Source organism: Rana temporaria, chromosome 13, assembly GCF_905171775.1.
Source record: "Rana temporaria chromosome 13, aRanTem1.1, whole genome shotgun sequence".
NCBI classification, from domain to species: Eukaryota; Metazoa; Chordata; class Amphibia; order Anura; family Ranidae; genus Rana; species Rana temporaria.
Genome location: NC_053501.1, coordinates 102507120 through 102525820, shown reverse-complemented (window position 1 = coordinate 102525820; position 18701 = coordinate 102507120). Strand labels below are relative to the sequence as shown.

The 18701-nt window shown below is 48.1% G+C and overlaps 1 protein-coding gene across 1 annotated transcript in view; it reads right to left on the bottom strand.

Moving 5' to 3' along the window:
* MTMR11 (myotubularin related protein 11) overlaps window positions 1-18701 on the bottom strand; it is a 141525-nt gene that overhangs the window by 90071 nt on the left and 32753 nt on the right. Inside the window, exon 2 of the mRNA XM_040333753.1 lies at window positions 5782-5854. Within this exon, the coding sequence (XP_040189687.1) occupies window positions 5782-5854 (73 nt within the window). The remainder of the gene's footprint in view (window positions 1-5781; window positions 5855-18701) is intronic.

Genomic DNA, 18701 nt, shown 5'->3' with positions numbered 1-18701 from the left:
TTAGGAGTTAACTACAGGGGCACTGTAGGGGTTATGTATGACCTCGTATTTTTTTCTAACTGTAGGGGCTGGATGTGTGTCATCATTGATCGTGTTTCCCTATATCAGGGAACACACGATCAATGAAGCCGCCACTGTGAAGAACGGGGAAGCCGTGTTTAAATAGAACTCTCCCCGTTCTTCAGCTCAGGGGACCGATCGCGGGACTCCAGCAGCAATCGGGTCTGCGGGTCCCGCGGCCGCTGTCACGGAGCTTCGGACCGGGTCGCGGGCGCGCCCGCGACCCACTGCTGGCCACTTAAAGAGGACGTACATAACGTAATTGTGCCATTCAGCCGACGTATATCTGCAGGAGGCGGTCCTTAAGTGGTTAACAAGGGTAGGCAACCTCGACCCTCCAGCTGTGGTGAAACTACAAATCCCAGAATGCCTCTGCCTCTAGAAGTCATGCCTCTGATTGTCAGGGTCTTGCAATGTCTCATGGGACTTGTAGTTTCACCACAGCTGGAGGGCCGAGGTTGCCTACCCCTGGAACCTTACAAAACAGGGTCTCTTTAAAGGGGTTGTAAAGGAATTTTTTTTTCATAATAAGCATCCTTTACCTGCAGACATTCCTCTTTTCACTTCCTCATTGTTCGTTTTTGCTCAGAAATTGCTCTATTTCTTCTCTGTTCTGTTCACTTCCTGCTTGTCTGATTGTTACTGACCACCGTGACGGGAGGGTTTCCTGCGGTGGTCAGTAACTCCTGGGAACTACATCTGTGCGGCAGGACGCTCTCTACGTGTTAGAGACCTCAAGGAGGTGTGAATTACTGGGCGTGCTGCAATTCATACTGGGAAATGTAGTTCTGACATGAACGAGCGCCGCAAACCAGGAAGTGAATGAGAGAACAGAAACTAGAACGCCAGAGGTGTATAGATGAAGGAATTTAATAGGTATTTACTCGTTTTTTTAACAGAATCATTACACTATTCTGTCTGTCTACCTTGCAGACAGTTAGCTAGATTCAGAAAGAGTTAGGCCGGCATATCAGTAGATACGCCGACCTAACTCGGAATCTGCGCTGTCCTAAGTTTAAGTGTATTCTCAAACTGAGATACACTTAAACCTATCTAAGATACGACGGCTTGCGCCGTCATATCTTAGGGTGCAATATTTAGGCTGGCCGCTAGGTGGGGCTTCAATTGCGTTTGGCGTAGAATATGTAAATGACTAGATACGCCTATTCACGAACGTACGTGCGCCCGTCGCAGTAAAGATACGCTGTTTACGTAAGGCATTTTCAGGCGTAAAGTTATTCCATCAAATAGCTGGACTAGTAATGTTAAGTATGGCCGTCGTTCCCGCGGCGAAATTTGAAAATTTTACGTCGTTTGCGTAAGTCGTCCGTGAATAGGGCTGGACGTAATTTACGTCCACGTCGAAACCAATACGTCCTTGCGGTGTACTTTGCCGCAATGCACACTGGGATATGTACACGGACGGCGCATGCGCCGTTCGTAAAAAAACGTCAATCACGTCGGGTCACCCCCCCATTAACATAAAACACGCCCCCTCAGCCTAATTTGAATTAGGCGCGCTTACGCCGGCCCCATTTACACTACGCCGCCGTAACTTAGCAGGCAAGTACTTTGTGAATACAGTACTTGCCTAGCTAACTTACGGCGGCGTAGTGTAAATACGATACGCTACTCCGCCGCAAAGATGCGGCAATGTACCTGAATCCAGATAATTAATTTTAGGCAAAGATTGTTTTTCCTTTACAACTCCTTTAAGCAATTATTCAGATTGCAGCATCAATTCTGATTGGCTGCTGTGGGCACCTCGCCCACTTTCTTACAATGCTCTTTGTTGACATATATACACAATAACCGAAAACCTTTCGCTACAAAGATCTAACCGCATCAACATTTCTTAAAATGCGATCAGATAGCGGCCTCATAAATGACGCCTTGGCTCAGTTTCTTGTTGTGGTAGCCGGCAGCGCTGTCATGACTCACCGACTCGCCACTAAACCGTCTTCATCACAATATTCAGTGTTAGTTCAAAGAGCTTCTGTATTACCCTTTTTTAAGTGGATCTGTGGCCTTAAAACAGAAAATTGTGAGCAGGAGGTTTATTTTACAAAAAAAAAGCTTCTTTATCTTCCGCCTCACAATTGTCATCAGATTGTAAATTGAACTGCGCATGCGCAGCTTGGCGTGCGATTCCAGCATCTGACAGGTGCCGGGATGAATGAACGTTTATGAAAGATTTCTGAAATCTTCCTCCCCACCCAGAGCCGTCACTTCGCTGGAGTGGCACCAACAATAGGGCTTATATTAGTGGGGTGGAGGTGAGTTAGTGTCAAGTGAAGACATATCGTAAAAAACCCCATCATTGGTGTCACTGGGATGAAATAAGCCCCATCATTGGTGTCACTGGGATGAAATAAGCCCCATCATTGATGTCACTGGGATGAAATAAGCCCCATCATTGATGTCACTGGGATGAAATAAGCCCCATCATTGATGTCACTGGGATGAAATAAGCCCCATCATTGATGTCACTGGGATGAAATAAGCCCCATCATTGGTGTCACTGGGATAAAATAAGCCCCATCATTGGTGTCACTGGGATAAAATAAGCCCCATCATTGGTGTCACTGGGATAAAATAAGCCCCATCATTGGTGTCACTGGGATAAAATAAGCCCCATCATTGGTGTCACTGGGATAAAATAAGCCCCATCATTGATGTCACTGGGATAAAATAAGCCCCATCATTGATGTCACTGGGATGAAATAAGCCCCATCATTGGTGTCACTGGGATGAAATAAGCCCCATCATTGGTGTCACTGGGATGAAATAAGCCCCATCATTGGTGTCACTGGGATGAAATAAGCCCCATCATTGATGTCACTGGGATGAAATAAGCCCCATCATTGGTGTCACTGGGATACAATAAGCCCCATCATTGATGTCACTGGGATGAAATAAGCCCCATCATTGATGTCACTGGGATGAAATAAGCCCCATCATTGATGTCACTGGGATGAAATAAGCCCCATCATTGATGTCACTGGGATGAAATAAGCCCCATCATTGGTGTCACTGGGATGAAATAAGCCCCATCATTGGTGTCACTGGGATAAAATAAGCCCCATCATTGGTGTCACTGGGATAAAATAAGCCCCATCATTGGTGTCACTGGGATAAAATAAGCCCCATCATTGGTGTCAGTTGAAGAACAATAAATTCCATTGTTTTTATCAACGTGGAAGAAAAAAAAAGCCCCTTTAGTGATGTTAGTGAAGGTTAAAAAAAAAATCTCATCATTGGTGTCATTGGGATACTATAAGCACTGGGCTGGATTCAGGTAGAATTGCGCATTTTTTACAGAGGCGCAGGGCAACGTTTTTGCCCTGCGCCCCCGCAAAATTACTGCGCTGCCCTTGATTCACGGAGCAGTAGCTCCATAAATTGCGCGGGCGCGCCGGCAAAATGCCCGGCGTAAGCGCGCGCAATTTAAATGATCCCGTAGGGGGGCGGGAATCACTTAAATTGGGCGCGTTCCCGCGCCGATCGTAGAGCGCATGCTCCGTCGGGAAACTTTCCCGACGTGCATTGCGGCAAATGACGCCGCAAGGACGTCATTTGCTTCAAAGTGAACGTGAATGGCGTCCAGCGCCATTCACGATTCACTTACGCAAACGACGTAAATTTCAAATTTCGCCACGCGGGAACGACGGGTATACGTAACATTGGCTGCCCCTGCTAATAGCAGGGGCAGCCTTACGCGAAAACCGCCGTACGGAAACGACGTAAATTGCGTACGCAGGGCTCGCCCAACGCTGTGAATCGGCGTTAGTATGCAATTTGCATACTATACACTGAGCACAACGGGAACGCCACCTAGCGGCCATCGCAAGAATGCAGCCTAAGATATGCGGGCATAAGAGCCTTATGCCGCGCATATCTTAGGCTGCAGTCGGCGTAACGAGGTTCCTGAATCAGGAGCATTCGTTACGCCGGGGCAAGTAAGCAATTGCGCTGTGTAACTTATGGTTACACAGGCGCAATTGCTTCTTGAATCCAGCCCACTATCATTAGTGTCAGTGGGTAAAATAAGCCCACTCGTTGGTGTCATTGGAATAATATAGTGCTATAAAAATGCATTGGATTACTATAAAAATGCCACTGGCAGGGAAGGGGTTAACACTAGGGGGCGGGGAAGGGGTTAAGTATGTTCCCTGGGTGTGTTCTATCTGTAGGGGGGGTGGCCTCACTAGGGGAAATGACAGATCGCTGATCATACATTGTATGAACAGAGGATCAGCATTTCTCCCCTGACCCCGCTCTGTAACGAGCGATCGCGTGTGCCCGGCGGCGATCGCGCCCACCGGGCACGCACACGGGAGTCGAGAGCGAGCGGGGGGCGCACGCGTGCCCCCTGGTGGCCTGCGAGAGAGCCGACGTAGAGCTACGGGCTCTCGCGCAGGGGAGCCGACCTGCCGCCGTAAAACGACTGGGGCAGGTCTGCAAGTAGTTAAAGTGGATGTTAACCCTTCTATGTACCCAGTGGAGTGACTATACTCAGGTGATACACAGAGATGAACCAAATCCTCCTACATAAGTTGCACCCGTTTATCTACAGCTGTCTGTCCCCTAGATGTACTCAGGATCTCTCAGCTATGAAAAGTAGGGGGCGGAGAGCTCAAGTTACATTAGTGAAGAGAGCTCTGAGAGCTGATTGGAGGGAAGGGACACACCCCCTCTTCATACAGCACACAGGAACAGAGCCGAGGCTGTCAATCAGCTAGAGGTCCCTCCCCCGTCACCTTTTTTCTCTTGGCGTCAGGAAAACTTGTCATGCCGCGTACATGCGACCATTTTTAATGGTCTAGAAAAAAACATAGTTTTTTTCAACCCGATTATTGTTAAGCCGGCCTTGCATACGCACAATCGTGAAAATAAAATGCTCTAGCAAAGCGTGGTGACGTACAACGGCACTATAAAGGGCAAATGCCAACGGCAGCATTATAAGTATAAAATGCCAATGGTCCCAAAAATGTGTCAGAAGTGTCCGAAGTGTCCGCCATAATGTCGCAGTACTGAAAATAAATCGCTGATCGCCGCCATTAGTAGTAAAAAAAAAATATTAATAAAAATACCCCCTATTTTGTAAACGCTATAACTTTTGCGCAACCCAATCAATAAACGCTTTTTTGCGATTTTTTTATTTTTTTTTAATGAAAAATATGTAGAAGAATACGTATCGGCCTAAACTGAGGAAAAAAATTGTTATTTTTGGGGGATATTTATTATAGCAAAAAGTAAAAAATATAATTTTTTTTTCAAAATTGTCGCTCTATTTTTTTGTTTATAGCGCAAAAACTAAAAACCGCAGAGGTGATCAAATACCACCAAAAGAAAGCTCTATTTGTGGGGAAAAAAGGACGCCAATTTTGTTTGGGAGCCACATCGCACGACCGCGCAATTGTCAGTTAAAGCGACGCAGTGCCGAATCGCAAAAAGTGCTCTGGTCTTTGACCAGCAATATGGTCCGGGTGTTAAGTGGTTAAGGGCTTGCTCATATCACGTATGAGCGCACACTGGATCAGTGCCCTTGGCCGTACATTGTCAGAAGCTCTGAGATTTTTGGATGACCCCCCCCCGAATAGAAAAACTCAGATGTAAGAGAAGATTTGGATTGCGGCAGGAAGTTGAACTGGGGGGGGGGGGTTAATAAACCGATAAATAATCTGAACGTTTACTGCATGTCTTCCTGTCTGTACTCACCCGGCAGGCAGTTGAGGGTGACGCTCTGCACCGCGGCGCGGTCACTTATTTTTGGAGACTTTGAGCTTCTGACCTGCAAGATAAACACGGCAAGGGTTACCAATCACTGATAATGGATATAAATAGTACCGGTGATCTGACGATATGGTTCCGGCTATCGAGATGGTTCCTGTAAGGACTGCGCAGGCGCAATCCTTGCCGACGGAAATCTCCGAACCTCGGCAGGCATCCAGGGCGACGTGGAATTTGAGGAAAGTGGCCAGTCGGCCTCACGTTCTCCTGGCTCTTTTTTTAACATCCTCCAATCCACTGGGATGTTAAAGAATGAGCCTGGATGCCGGCCGAGGTTCGGAGATTTCCGTCTCCTGCGCAATCCTTACAGGAACCATCTCGATAGGGGAACCTTAACGACAAGTCACCGGCTCCAAATGTTCTACAGAGCGGTGCTTCTAGAAGACATTGGCCAGAAAATGAGGGGAAATCTTAACTGGGAGATAGGCAAACACATATGGGGGGGGGGGGGGGGTATTTATTTTAGAGGCAGCTAAAAAAACATCACCTGCGTGTTCAGCAGAGGAGCTTTTAAGCATTAAAAATGCCCTAGGTGCGTTCCCGTGTGAACTACAGCTCCAGAATATTTACCCCCCCCCCTTGACCAGACCCTTTTTTGCTATACGGCACTGCGTTACTTTAACTGACAATTGTGCGACGCTGTACCCAAATAACATTTTTGTCTTTTTTTTTATTCCACAAATGGTTTTCTTTTGGTGGTATTTGATCACCTCCAGGGGTGTTGCTAGTTCTGCAAAATATCTGGAGCTAAGGCCCATAGCAGCGGTCACCAAACTTTTTGCAGGCCCGGGGGGGGATGCGGTTGGTAAGCAATTTTTTTTGCGGGCAATGCCTGGTGTAAGTGCCTCAATCATCACGGCCGCTCCTCAGACATTGAAGAGGCCCGGCTGTGAGGGCGGAAGAGCGGTGATGCAGGGCAGGTAAAGAGAGGTGATGCCATCTCTGGTCGTCCGCCCGTTTTGCTTCTCTCATCCGCCTGCCGGGCTCTCTCATGCAGAGCTCGCCGCACTCGCTGCCTGGCTGCATAGAGGCCACGACCCTCTGGTTAGGCAAGGACCCCTGCGGGCCCCAGATTTGGGGCTATAGCCACCCCCTAGCGATGCCACTGATCCCCTCTACATTTTTTTTTCTTTCATCTAATACGGGTTCCCGCATTGCATGTCTCCCGCCGGCAGTTCCTATGCGAACTGCTGAGAGTGTCAATACAAACTTAACGACACCCTAAATCAGGGCTCGACAAATCCCGGTCGCCATGGCGACTAGGAATAGTGTCCTGGCGACCTGGCTTGGAAGGTGGGCAAAATCTAGGGCTAGAATTATTGCTCTCGCTCTACCAATCGCGGCGATACCTCACATGTGTGGTTTGAACACTGTTTACATATGCGGGCGCTACTCACGTATGTGTTCGCTTCTGCGCGCAAGCTCGTCGGGACGGGGCGCGTTTTCTGGCTCCTAACTTTTTTTAGCTGGCTCCTAGATTCCAAGCAAATTTGTCAAACCCTGCTCTAAATCAGATAGCATATTGCAGTGCGAACTGTCAATTCGGACAGGAATCGGATCACATGGGTGTGAATACCTATGCGATCCGATTCTAGCGTGGATGAAAAAAAAAAGGATCCTGCACGTGTTTGGTCCGAATGCGATGCAAATTCAGCCATACAATCTGAATTCACATCGCAGAGACATCGCATGTGATGTGCAGGGCCGTGCAAATCGCATGTGATGACTGACATCGCAGCAGTGGGAACCGGCACCTACACTGACATCTCAAAGGGGTCGACTCTAAGAGCCCTTTCACACTGCCAGCGCCCGGGTGTCTGCGGTAAAGCGCCGCCAGTTTTAGTGCCTCTTTACCGTAGTTTTTGGGGCGCTAGCAGGGCGCGTTTAACCCCTGCAAGCAGCTGAATAAAGGGTTAAAAATGCGTGCAAAGCGCCGCTGCCAGATCGCTTTGTAGGCGTTTCGGTGGCGCTTCCCATTGATTTAAATGGGCAGGGGCGCTTTAGTAGTGGTGAATACACCGCTCCTAAAGCGCCTCAAAGGAGCTGCTTGCCAGACTTTTTTTGCCGTCCTGCCAGCGTGGCGCCCCAGTGTGAAAGCCCTCAGGCTTTCACACTGGAATTGCAGATGAGGCATTTTTCAGGCGCTATTTTTAGCACTAAAGCGCCTGAAAAACGCCTCCAGTGTGAAAGGGGTCTAAGTGCTGGTTCACACTGCAGGGATGCGGTAACCTGCGAATCCACTGTAGGTTCCCACATCGCATGTCCAGAGTTCACACTGCCATATGCGAACTGCTGGGAGTGTCAATTAAATGTTAACCGCTTAACCACCGCCCTATAGACGAAAGACCTCTACAAGGCGGTTGCTTAACTCTGTCCTCCCAGAATCGTGCGCCCCATGGGGCGCGCACACGGGAATGTCCTCCGGACCCGGCGCATCACGGTAAATCGCGGCTGTTAGCGGCGGTTTACCACGTGATCGCTCCGTCCAATGACGGAGCGATCACTTGTAAACAAACCGCCGTCATGTGATGACGCCAGTTCCTCCCTCCCCTCTCTGTACCGAACGGTACAGTGTGAGAGGAGAGGGGAGAGAGCGGAAGCAGCAGCAGCTGCTGTGGGCTGGATCTGTGACAACTGCAGTCACAGATCCAGCCATCCATCCCTGCTCAGCTATCCCTGCCTATACTGTGCAATACACAATACCCTGTGCAATACTCTGCAATACCCCACACTACTCTACAACGTCGCCTATAGGGATTTTTAAGTAGCGAAGTTTGGCGCCATTCCACGAGCGTGTGCAATTTTGAAGGGTGACATGTTGGGTATCTATTTACTCGGCGTAACTTCATCTTTCACATTATGCAAAAGAATGAAGAAAAAATACTAAATTTGCTAAATTTTATAACAGAAACAAAGAAAATTCATTTTTTTTTTTACAGAATTTTTAGTCTTTTTTTCTCTTATAGCGCAAAAAATAAAAAACCCAACGGTGATTAAATACCACCAAAAGAAAGCTCTATTTGTGTGGGAAAAAAAGGACGAAAATTTAATTTGGGTACAATGTTGTATGACTAAGTAATTGTCATTCAAATTGTGAGAGCACCGAAAGCTGAAAATTGGTCTGGTTATTAAGTGGGTTTACGTGCCTGGTGGTCAAGTGGTTAATGACACCCCCAAATCGGTTTGCATATCGCAGTGCAAACTACAAATTCGGACAGGAATCGGATCCCATGGGTGTGAACACCCATGCGATCCGATTCTGCTAAGGAACCAAAAAAAGAGTCCTGTGCGAGTTTGGTCCGAATACGATGCAAATTCAGCCATGCAATCTGTATGGCTGAATTTACGTCGCATGTGATTTGCAATGCAGTGCGAATCACATCTGATGTCGGACATCGCTGCCATGTAAACCGGCACCTAAAATCAATTTACTATGCGATTGTGTTAGCATTTGCACAGTCATGTACAAATTATTCCCGTTGGGTTTATTTCCTATGATTGCCACTTCCACCTAGTGGCCATAACATGGTATTTTCCTCGCTGATGTATTTCAGGCAGACTGTTACAGTGATGATACCCTGGTATAGCTCTATTTCAAATATTATCATTATTATTATTATTATTACCGTATAAGCCGAGTTTTTCAGCACATTTTTTTTTTTTTTGTGCTGAAAATGCCCCCCTCGGCTTATACTCGAGTCACCTTTTTGTGCCTGATCTCCCGGATTTTGGGGACCCGGTACTGGCCGGTCGTAGGTCCCCTGGACCCCCCTTGGCACACATATAGCCCCACTCTTGTTCTACAAGTGTGCAACGTTTTTTGTCTGGGGGACCTACGGCCGGGGAGCACCGATTTTTCAAAGTCGGGCACCCCCTCCATAGACTCCCATGTTAAACTATAATTTCTCTGGTAACTTTGAGGGCCAGGTATTGGCCAGCCGTAGATCCACTGGACCCAAAACCTGGTACGCATGTAGCCCCAGTTCTCCTCTACAGGTGTGTAAAGTTTGCTGTCTGGAGGACCTATGGCCGGGGAGCACCGATTTTTTTTATTTATTTTTTTTCAAACCAGGCACCCCTTCTATATACTCCCATGTTAAACGTCAGTCTAGTCATGGGCACAGTGGGGCATGCACATGGGCACAGTGAGGCATGCACATGGGCACAATGAGGCATGCAGATGGACACAGCGAGGCATGCAGATGGACACCCTAGGCTTATACTCGAGTCAATACGTTTTCCCATTTTTTTGTGGTAAAATTAGGTACCTCGGCTTATATACGGGTCGGCTTATACTCGAGTATATACGGTATACAGATTTATATAGTGCCAACAGTTTGCGCTGCGCTTTGCAACTTAATAGAATGTAATAGATATATATTTTTTTTGTGTGTGTGTGTTTTTATGATGATTTATGAGAATAGGTGAAACTTAGTTACTGATCTCTTATGGGATATTTTTTCATGTCTTGTAGCATCAGCCTAAAAAAACTCCTGAAGAAGCGGAATATTCCCAAGAAAGGCGTTGAGTCATCCCCATGCTGTCATCATATACAGAAGAACCACACGGGATGGAATAAGGTATTGGCACCGTAAGGATACCACACAACTGATCATGTGACCGATATGGCTGATAGGTGATAATCAGGGATTGTTAGAAGTGGGACTGATCGTATTGTCGATTGAACAATGTTTCGACCTGACAATAGGAGGGGGAGCGGGAGCGGGACTTTAAAGGGGTTTTCCACCTTTTTTTTAAGTTTATTAAAAGTCAGCAGCTACAAAAAGTGTAGCTGCTGGCTTTTAATAAACAGACACTTACCTGCTCCACGGCTCTAGTGAAGCGCCGGCCGGGGCTCCGCTCCTCGCCCCTCCTCGCATCTTCATTGTGTCGCCGGCCGGCATCTTTTAGTGTGGGCATTTTCGGCTTCACGGCCGGGCACCCACTGCGCATGCGTGAGCGGCAGTGCGCATGCACCAGCGGCGCGGCGCCGTCCGATTGAACAGGCACTCGCCTACAGGGAGGGGCTGTGACAAGGCGGTTAAGCTAATCGCCTTTCCAGCCCCTCGGCGGAAGGAGGAAGTGGGACAGGAAGTCCCCTTCTCCTGTAGCCCCCACTCCCCCCTCAAAAAAATTACATGCCAAATGTGGCATGTAAGGGGGTGAGGAGTGGGTTAAGAGGAAGTTCCATTTTTAGGTGGACCTCCTCTTTAAATGAAGCAAGCAGTTATCAGTGAAGGGTCAAGACAGGTACATTTATTGCATACCATACAAGTTCATACAATTCAATAAATAATGTCACGGTAAAATTCATCTATATACAAAAAAGGAACATGATAATACATGACAGTGGAAAGGGATCGAGCCTACACAAACTGAGAACTTCCTGTTGCAAAAATTCACTAAAACTCGTGATCATATAAAACTGTATAAATGAATCATGTTGATGGCACAGTCGGTGTAAACATTGCATGTACAAAGGCTCTACGCGTTTCATGAAGTGTTTATATTCACTCGTCAGGAGGAGCAATGTCATTGTCTGAAATAAAACATATGGGTTTCTAGGTCACTACCATGAGAAAGGGATCAAAAAAAAATATATATTTTCGAAAAAAGGATCGAAGATGGGGGAAAAAACACCCTAATTGTAGGGGTACTCACAGTAACCATGTGAGAGTGCAGCATTTGAGAGCTGGAGACTCCCCTAAGGGTAATCTTTGCCGGGAGTTGTGGAGGCATAAGGCGTCCACCCTCCTATTGTCATTTATTATAGGGATGGAGGCATGAGACTACCCCTGGTCCTTGCCTCATTCAAAGTCCCAAACTTTTCACCTTTTTTTTTTTTTTTAATGTTTCGACCTGAGTATGTTTTTAAGGGCATTAATAAATGATTATTCCTATTCTTTAATTCTTTAATATTTTTAATTATTTATTTTTATAATACTATAATTACTATACTCTATATTACCATTATTATTAATAATTACTATTATTAATGATAATAATTACCAGCATTATTACTATTAATATGAGTTCTTCTTCTTATTATTACTACTACTACTACTAATATATTATCATTATTATTATTATTATTATTATTATTATTATTATTATTATTACTAAACTCTATGGGCCAGATTCTCCAATATTCTGCGGCGGCCTCGCGTAAGCTATTTACACTAAGCCGCCGCAACTTACTGGAGCAAGTGCCGTATTCCTCAAGCACTTGCTCCGTAGTTTGCGGCGGCGTAGTGTAAAAGGCCCGGCGTATCCCCGCGTATTTCAAAGGGGGGCGGCTTATGTTTAAATTAAGCGCGCCCCCGTTCCGATCGAACTGCGCATGCGCCGGGCTAAAAATAGCCCAGTGCGCTTGCTCCAGTTCTCGGCGGAAAACGTCAATGACGCCGACGTGTGCGTCATTGACGTAAAGTCGTATTCAAGACCGACTTAGGAAAACAACGTACCGGACGGGAAAAGACGACGCGGACCCGACGCCATACTTAACATGGCATACGTGGGACTGGCGTAAGGTTACCCCACATATAGCAGGGGTAACCTTACGCAAACGACGTAAGCGACGGTTACGCGACGCGATTTCGTTCGGGAATCAGCGTATTAGGCTAATTTGCATAAACAAATGAGACCTGAACGTAAACGCCACCTAGCGGCCGGCGGGGAATAACATTTAAGATCCGACAGTGTAAGTGACTTACACATGTCGGATCTTCAGCGTATCTATGCGAAAATGATTCTAGGAATCACTCGCATAGATACGCGGGTCAAAAAAGAGAGATATGACGGAGTTTCCTAAGATACTCCATCGTAACTCTACTGAGAATATGGCCCTATATTACTATACTATTATATTCCATAATACTATAGTTACAACTTACTATATTTAATTATTTATATATTTTTTAACTCTACATGTTGAGGTGGGTGCCTCAAAATTCCACTATACATAATCTATTGAAATAATAGAAAAATTGCACTGTGGTACCTGGATCTACCTACATCATCTGCTGTGTTTATTAACCACTTGCCAACCAGGCCAATTCTGACATTTCTCTCCTACATGTAAAAATCATCATTTGAAAGAAGTTATGCCGAGTAAATTGATACCCAACATGTCACGCTTCAAAATTGCACACGCTCCTGGAATGGCGCCAAAGTTCGGTACTTAAAAATCCCCATAGGCGACACTTTTTAATTTTTTTTTTTTTTACTGTTTACATGTTTTGAGATACAGAGGAGATCTAGGACTGGAATTATTTATCTCGCTCTAACGTTCGCGCCGACACATCACATGTGTGGTTTGAACACTGTTTTCATATGTGGGCGGGACTTGCGTATGTGTTCGCTTATGCGTGCGAGCTACCGGAGACAAGGGCACATTAAAAAAAATGTTTTTGTTAATTTTAATAAAAAAAAATTTGTTTGACACTTTAAAAAAAATAAAAATAATTTTGATCACTTTTATTCCCATTACAAGGAATGTAAACATCTCTTTTAATTAGGGTTGTACCGATACTAGTATCGGGACCGATACTAAGCATTTCCCCCCGAGTACTTGTACTCCGAAAAAATGTTCCGATACTTCACCCGATACCTGACTTTCCCTGTATCCTCCAGTTCCCCCCCATCCGTTCTGCTCTCCCCCTCCACGCTCCGTGTCCCCCCTCAATGCCACTGCTATCCTCCTGGATTCTGCTCTCCCCCACCATGCTCTGTGTCCCCCCTTCTGTACCGCTGCTATCCTCCTTGGCTCTGCGCTCCCCCTCCATGTCCCCCCTCCGTGCCGCTGCTATCCTCCTCGGTTCTGCTCTCCCCCTCCGTGCTGCTGCTCTCCCCTCCGTGCCTCTGCTGTCCCATTCCGTGCCGCTGTTGTCCCCCACTGTCCCGCTGTTGTCCCCCTCCGTGCCGCTGCTCTCCTCCTTCGTGCCGCTGCTCTCCCCCTCCGTGCCGCTGCTCTCCCCCTCCGTGCCGCTGCTCTCCCCCTCCGTGCCGCTGCTCTCCCCCTCCGTGCCGCTGCTGTCCCCCTCCGTGCCGCTGCTGTCCCCCTCCGTGCCGCTGCTGTCCCCCTCCGTGCCGCTGCTGTCCCCCTCCGTGCCGCTGCTGTCCCCCTCCGTGCCGCTGCTGTCCCCCTCCGTGCCGCTGCTGTCCCCCTCCGTGCCGCTGCTGTCCCCCTCCGTGCCGCTGCTGTCCCCCTCCGTGCCGCTGCTGTCCCCCTCCGTGCCGCTGCTGTCCCCCTCCGTGCCGCTGCTGTCCCCCTCCGTGCCGCTGCTGTCCCCCTCCGTGCCGCTGCTGTCCCCCTCCTGCCGCTGCTGTCCCCCTTCCTGCCGCTGCTGTCCCCCTTCCTGCCGCTGCTGTCCCCCTTCCTGCCGCTGCTGTCCCCCTTCCTGCCGCTGCTGTCACCCTTCCTGCCGCTGCTGTCACCCTTCCTGCCGCTGCTGTCCCCCTTCCTGCCGCTGCTGTCCCCCTTCCTGCCGCTGCTGTCCCCCTTCCTGCCGCTGCTGTCCCCCTTCCTGCCGCTGCTGTCCCCCTTCCTGCCGCTGCTGTCACCCTTCCTGCCGCTGCTGTCACCCTTCCTGCCGCTGCTGTCACCCTTCCTGCCGCTGCTGTCACCCTTCCTGCCGCTGCTGTCACCCTTCCTGCCGCTGCTGTCACCCTTCCTGCCGCTGCTGTCACCCTTCCTGCCGCTGCTGTCACCCTTCCTGCCGCTGCTGTCACCCTTCCTGCCGCTGCTGTCACCCTTCCTGCCGCTGCTGTCACCCTTCCTGCCGCTGCTGTCACCCTTCCTGCCGCTGCTGTCACCCTTCCTGCCGCTGCTGTCACCCTTCCTGCCGCTGCTGTCACCCTTCCTGCCGCTGCTGTCACCCTTCCTGCCGCTGCTGTCACCCTTCCTGCCGCTGCTGTCACCCTTCCTGCCGCTGCTGTCACCCTTCCTGCCGCTGCTGTCACCCTTCCTGCCGCTGCTGTCACCCTTCCTGCCGCTGCTGTCACCCTTCCTGCCGCTGCTGTCACCCTTCCTGCCGCTGCTGTCACCCTTCCTGCCGCTGCTGTCACCCTTCCTGCCGCTGCTGTCACCCTTCCTGCCGCTGCTGTCACCCTTCCTGCCGCTGCTGTCACCCTTCCTGCCGCTGCTGTCACCCTTCCTGCCGCTGCTGTCACCCTTCCTGCCGCTGCTGTCACCCTTCCTGCCGCTGCTGTCACCCTTCCTGCCGCTGCTGTCACCCTTCCTGCCGCTGCTGTCACCCTTCCTGCCGCTGCTGTCACCCTTCCTGCCGCTGCTGTCACCCTTCCTGCCGCTGCTGTCACCCTTCCTGCCGCTGCTGTCACCCTTCCTGCCGCTGCTGTCCTCCTTCATGCTCTGTGTCCCCCCTCCAAGGTGTCACTCTCCATGTCCTCCTCCTCCACCCCCTCTGTCAGGATGGAGAGCGGCGGTAGGAGCCGCTGAACCCGGCTTGAAATTTGTTGTTGGTCTGGCATTCTGACAGCTGTTGTTCTGACATCACTTCTGAATTTTTATTCTGTAGTACGAGAATTTTCGTGACTTTAGTAAACTCTTCAGGTTTGATCTGAGATTAGCATGCAAAAAAAAACTGACGATCATTCGTCCGATCATCTCATTGTGTGTACCGGGCATAACTGATAAACAATCTCCCAGGTTTACTCCTCCCATGTGACAAGTCACATGACTCCTGTCAGACCCAGACATTGGCCAGACCTCCACACATCTATCAGTCTAAGCAGTTGTAGTCATTAAAATGTCAGCGCAGTGTAAATAAACTTCCCATTATCCCATCCTGTATATTCATTGCTGAGCTTCTTCTATAAAGCAGACTTAGAGATAAATAAAAGCACATGGAAGATCTGAGGAATGGGGATAAGCGGAGGGAATCCGGAAACTCTCTGGTTTTGCTCACTCGCTAAATTTGCTATGAAGAGAAACTTCACCCGACCTCCTCGCTGAAAATCCCTAATAATTATTCCTATATTAAAATAACACCAAAAATGCGGCTGCGATTCTGCCGCGATTGTCGCACGATAAAAGCTCCTTCTCCATTTCTAACCTCAAGCCTAGCGAGATGCAGTTTGCCACGATTGCAGTGCAGTTTATCGTGCGACAATTGCAGCACAACCGCAACCCACGTTTAGGTGCCACAGAAATTGAATGGCACGTGAACAAGCATGGTTGCGAGTTGTCAGTTTTGCAGAGCGTTTTGGGATTCCGCCTGTGGTTGCAATTGCCTAAGGAAAAAAAACACGCTAAGGAAAAAAAATATGCTAAAAACACGCAAATGAAAAAAAAAACATGCTGAGGAAAAACACACGAAGGGGAAAAAAAACACGCTAAGGAAGAAAACACGCCAAGGTAAAAAAAAAAGGCAAAACTGCGCGAAGCAAAACACGCAAAGGAAAAAAAAAAAAAGTGCTAATGAAAAACAAAACACATGCTGAGGAAGAACACACGAAGGGGAAAAACGTGTTAAAAACACGCTTATGGGAAAAACGTGCTAAGGGAAAAACAGGCTGAGGAAAAAGCACGCTAATGGGGGAAAAACCCCCAAAAAAAACACGCTAATCAAAAATGTGCTATGAAAAAACGCGCTAAGGAAAAAAAACACACTAAGGTAAAAACGCTAAAAACGCTAATGGAAAAAACATGATATTTTTTACTTTTTTGCTATAATAAATATTCCCCCAAAAATATATGAAAAACAAATTCATTCATCAGTTTAGGCCGATACGTATACTTCCATGTATTTTTGTAAAAAAAAAAAAAAAAAATTGCAATAAGCGTATATTGATTGGTCTGCGCAAAAGTTATCAGCCCAGATTCACGAACGACTTGCGCCGACGTATCTTCTTATACGCCGCGTAAGTTCTAGGATGCGCCGTCGTATCTATGCGCTGAATTCTGGCTCCATCCGACCGACGTAAGTCTCCTACGCCGTCGTATCTTGGGTGCATATTTACGCTGGCCACAAGGGGCGCTTCCATTGATTTACACGTTGAATATGTAAATTACCTAGATACGCCGATTCACGAACGTACTTGCGCCCGTCGCAGTAAGCTACACCGTTTACGTAAGGCGTACGTCTGGCATAAAGGTATCCCTCATAAAGCAGGGGTAAGTCATGTTAGGGTATGGACGTCGGAACAGCCGTCGGATTTTACGTTGTTTGCGTAAGTCGTACGTGAATGGGGCTGGGCGTAGGTTACGTTCACGTCGTACACATTGAGCCGTCGTAGCTTAGGGAGGATATGCGACGTGATTCTGAGCATGCACGCGCATGCGCCGTTCGATCGGCCCTTCATTTACATGGGGTCACGGTTAATTTTAATACAGCACGCCCACTACCTGCCTACTTTGAATTAGGCGGGCTTACGCCGGCCCATTTACGCTACGCCGCCGTAACTTAGGGAGCAAGTGCTTTGTGAATACTGTACTTGCCTCTCTATGTTACGTCGGCGTAGCGCATATGAAATGCGCTACGCCCACTCAAAAATACGCCGCGGTACGTGAATCTAGCCCATAGCGTCTACAAAATAGGGGATAGATTTATGGCATTTTTATTATTATTATTTTTTTATTAGTAATGGCGGTGATCTGCAATTTTTATCATGACTCGACATTGCAGCGGACACGTCGGACACTTTTGACACATTTTTGAGACAATTGACACTTCCCTGCTATAAAAATGCACTGATCACTGTATAAATTTCACTAGCAGGGAAGGGGTTAACACTAGGTTAGCGATCAAGGGGTTAACTGTGGCCACAGTCCCCCACCGGGTCCCCCACCGTGCAGTGGGCGCACGCGCGCCCTCTGGCAGCTCTTAAAGGGTACGTGATTTTGCGCACCCATGCCACTTTGCCAACGTATATCGGCGTGAGACGGTCAGCAAGTGGTTAAGGTCCTCTTTAAGTCTCCATTCACATTTTGTATGACTCAAAAGTCCTGCGACTTTGGAGTGCGACTTTGGCACAACTTTGGATGTGATTTGTTGTCCCTGTACAAAGTAGGACCCACCATTGCATGGAAAACATTCACATCTTTTGAGGGACCCCAATCGCACTTGTGCGACTTGTCAAGCTACTTTAAAGTCGCACAACAAATTGTACCCCATGTTTTGCAATGATGACATGCAATGTGCGACTTAAAGTTGCAGCGACTTCAAAATAGCTCATGCACTACTTTGGTCTGACTTTATGCAACGTGAGGGCCATAGACTTCAATGTTAACCTTCAAAAGTTGCATGAGCCCCTATTCACACTGGTGCACTGCCGCTTTCTTTGCAGACAACAGAAGTCTATGCAAGTTGCAATGAAATTTGCGAAAAAGTCGCTGCCACATGAGTGGTGGCAAATTGAGCGGTTCCATTTCCGACAACGGGGTGCGACTTGTCATGCGATTTGGAACTGTCAAATCGCACCGTGTGAACGGGGGCTTAACGTCTTACCTGAATGTTTTACAGTGGGTCCGACTTTACAGAGGGACAGCAAGTCACCTTCAAGTTGCACCCGTCCAAAGTTGCATCTAAGTCGCTCTGACAAGTGAATGGAGCCACAAAAGCTGCAGATTTAATTACTTTTGAAACCTGTTATAAAATCCATAGAGAGGACGACGGTGGTGTTTGGGTTTGTCTGCTTTCATTTCCCGTCACTCCAGATTTCTCGTCTGGTAAGACCATCGAAGGGACGTCCAAGCGTTGGCTGAACACGGGGCCGGACAGTCTGTGCAAGTTCTTTCCAGAAGTACACGGCGTGTGACTCACCGCGGCCTCCCCTTCTGGGAACCAAACGTGTTTTCTCTATTCTGGAAATGTGCGTCCCGCATTCCG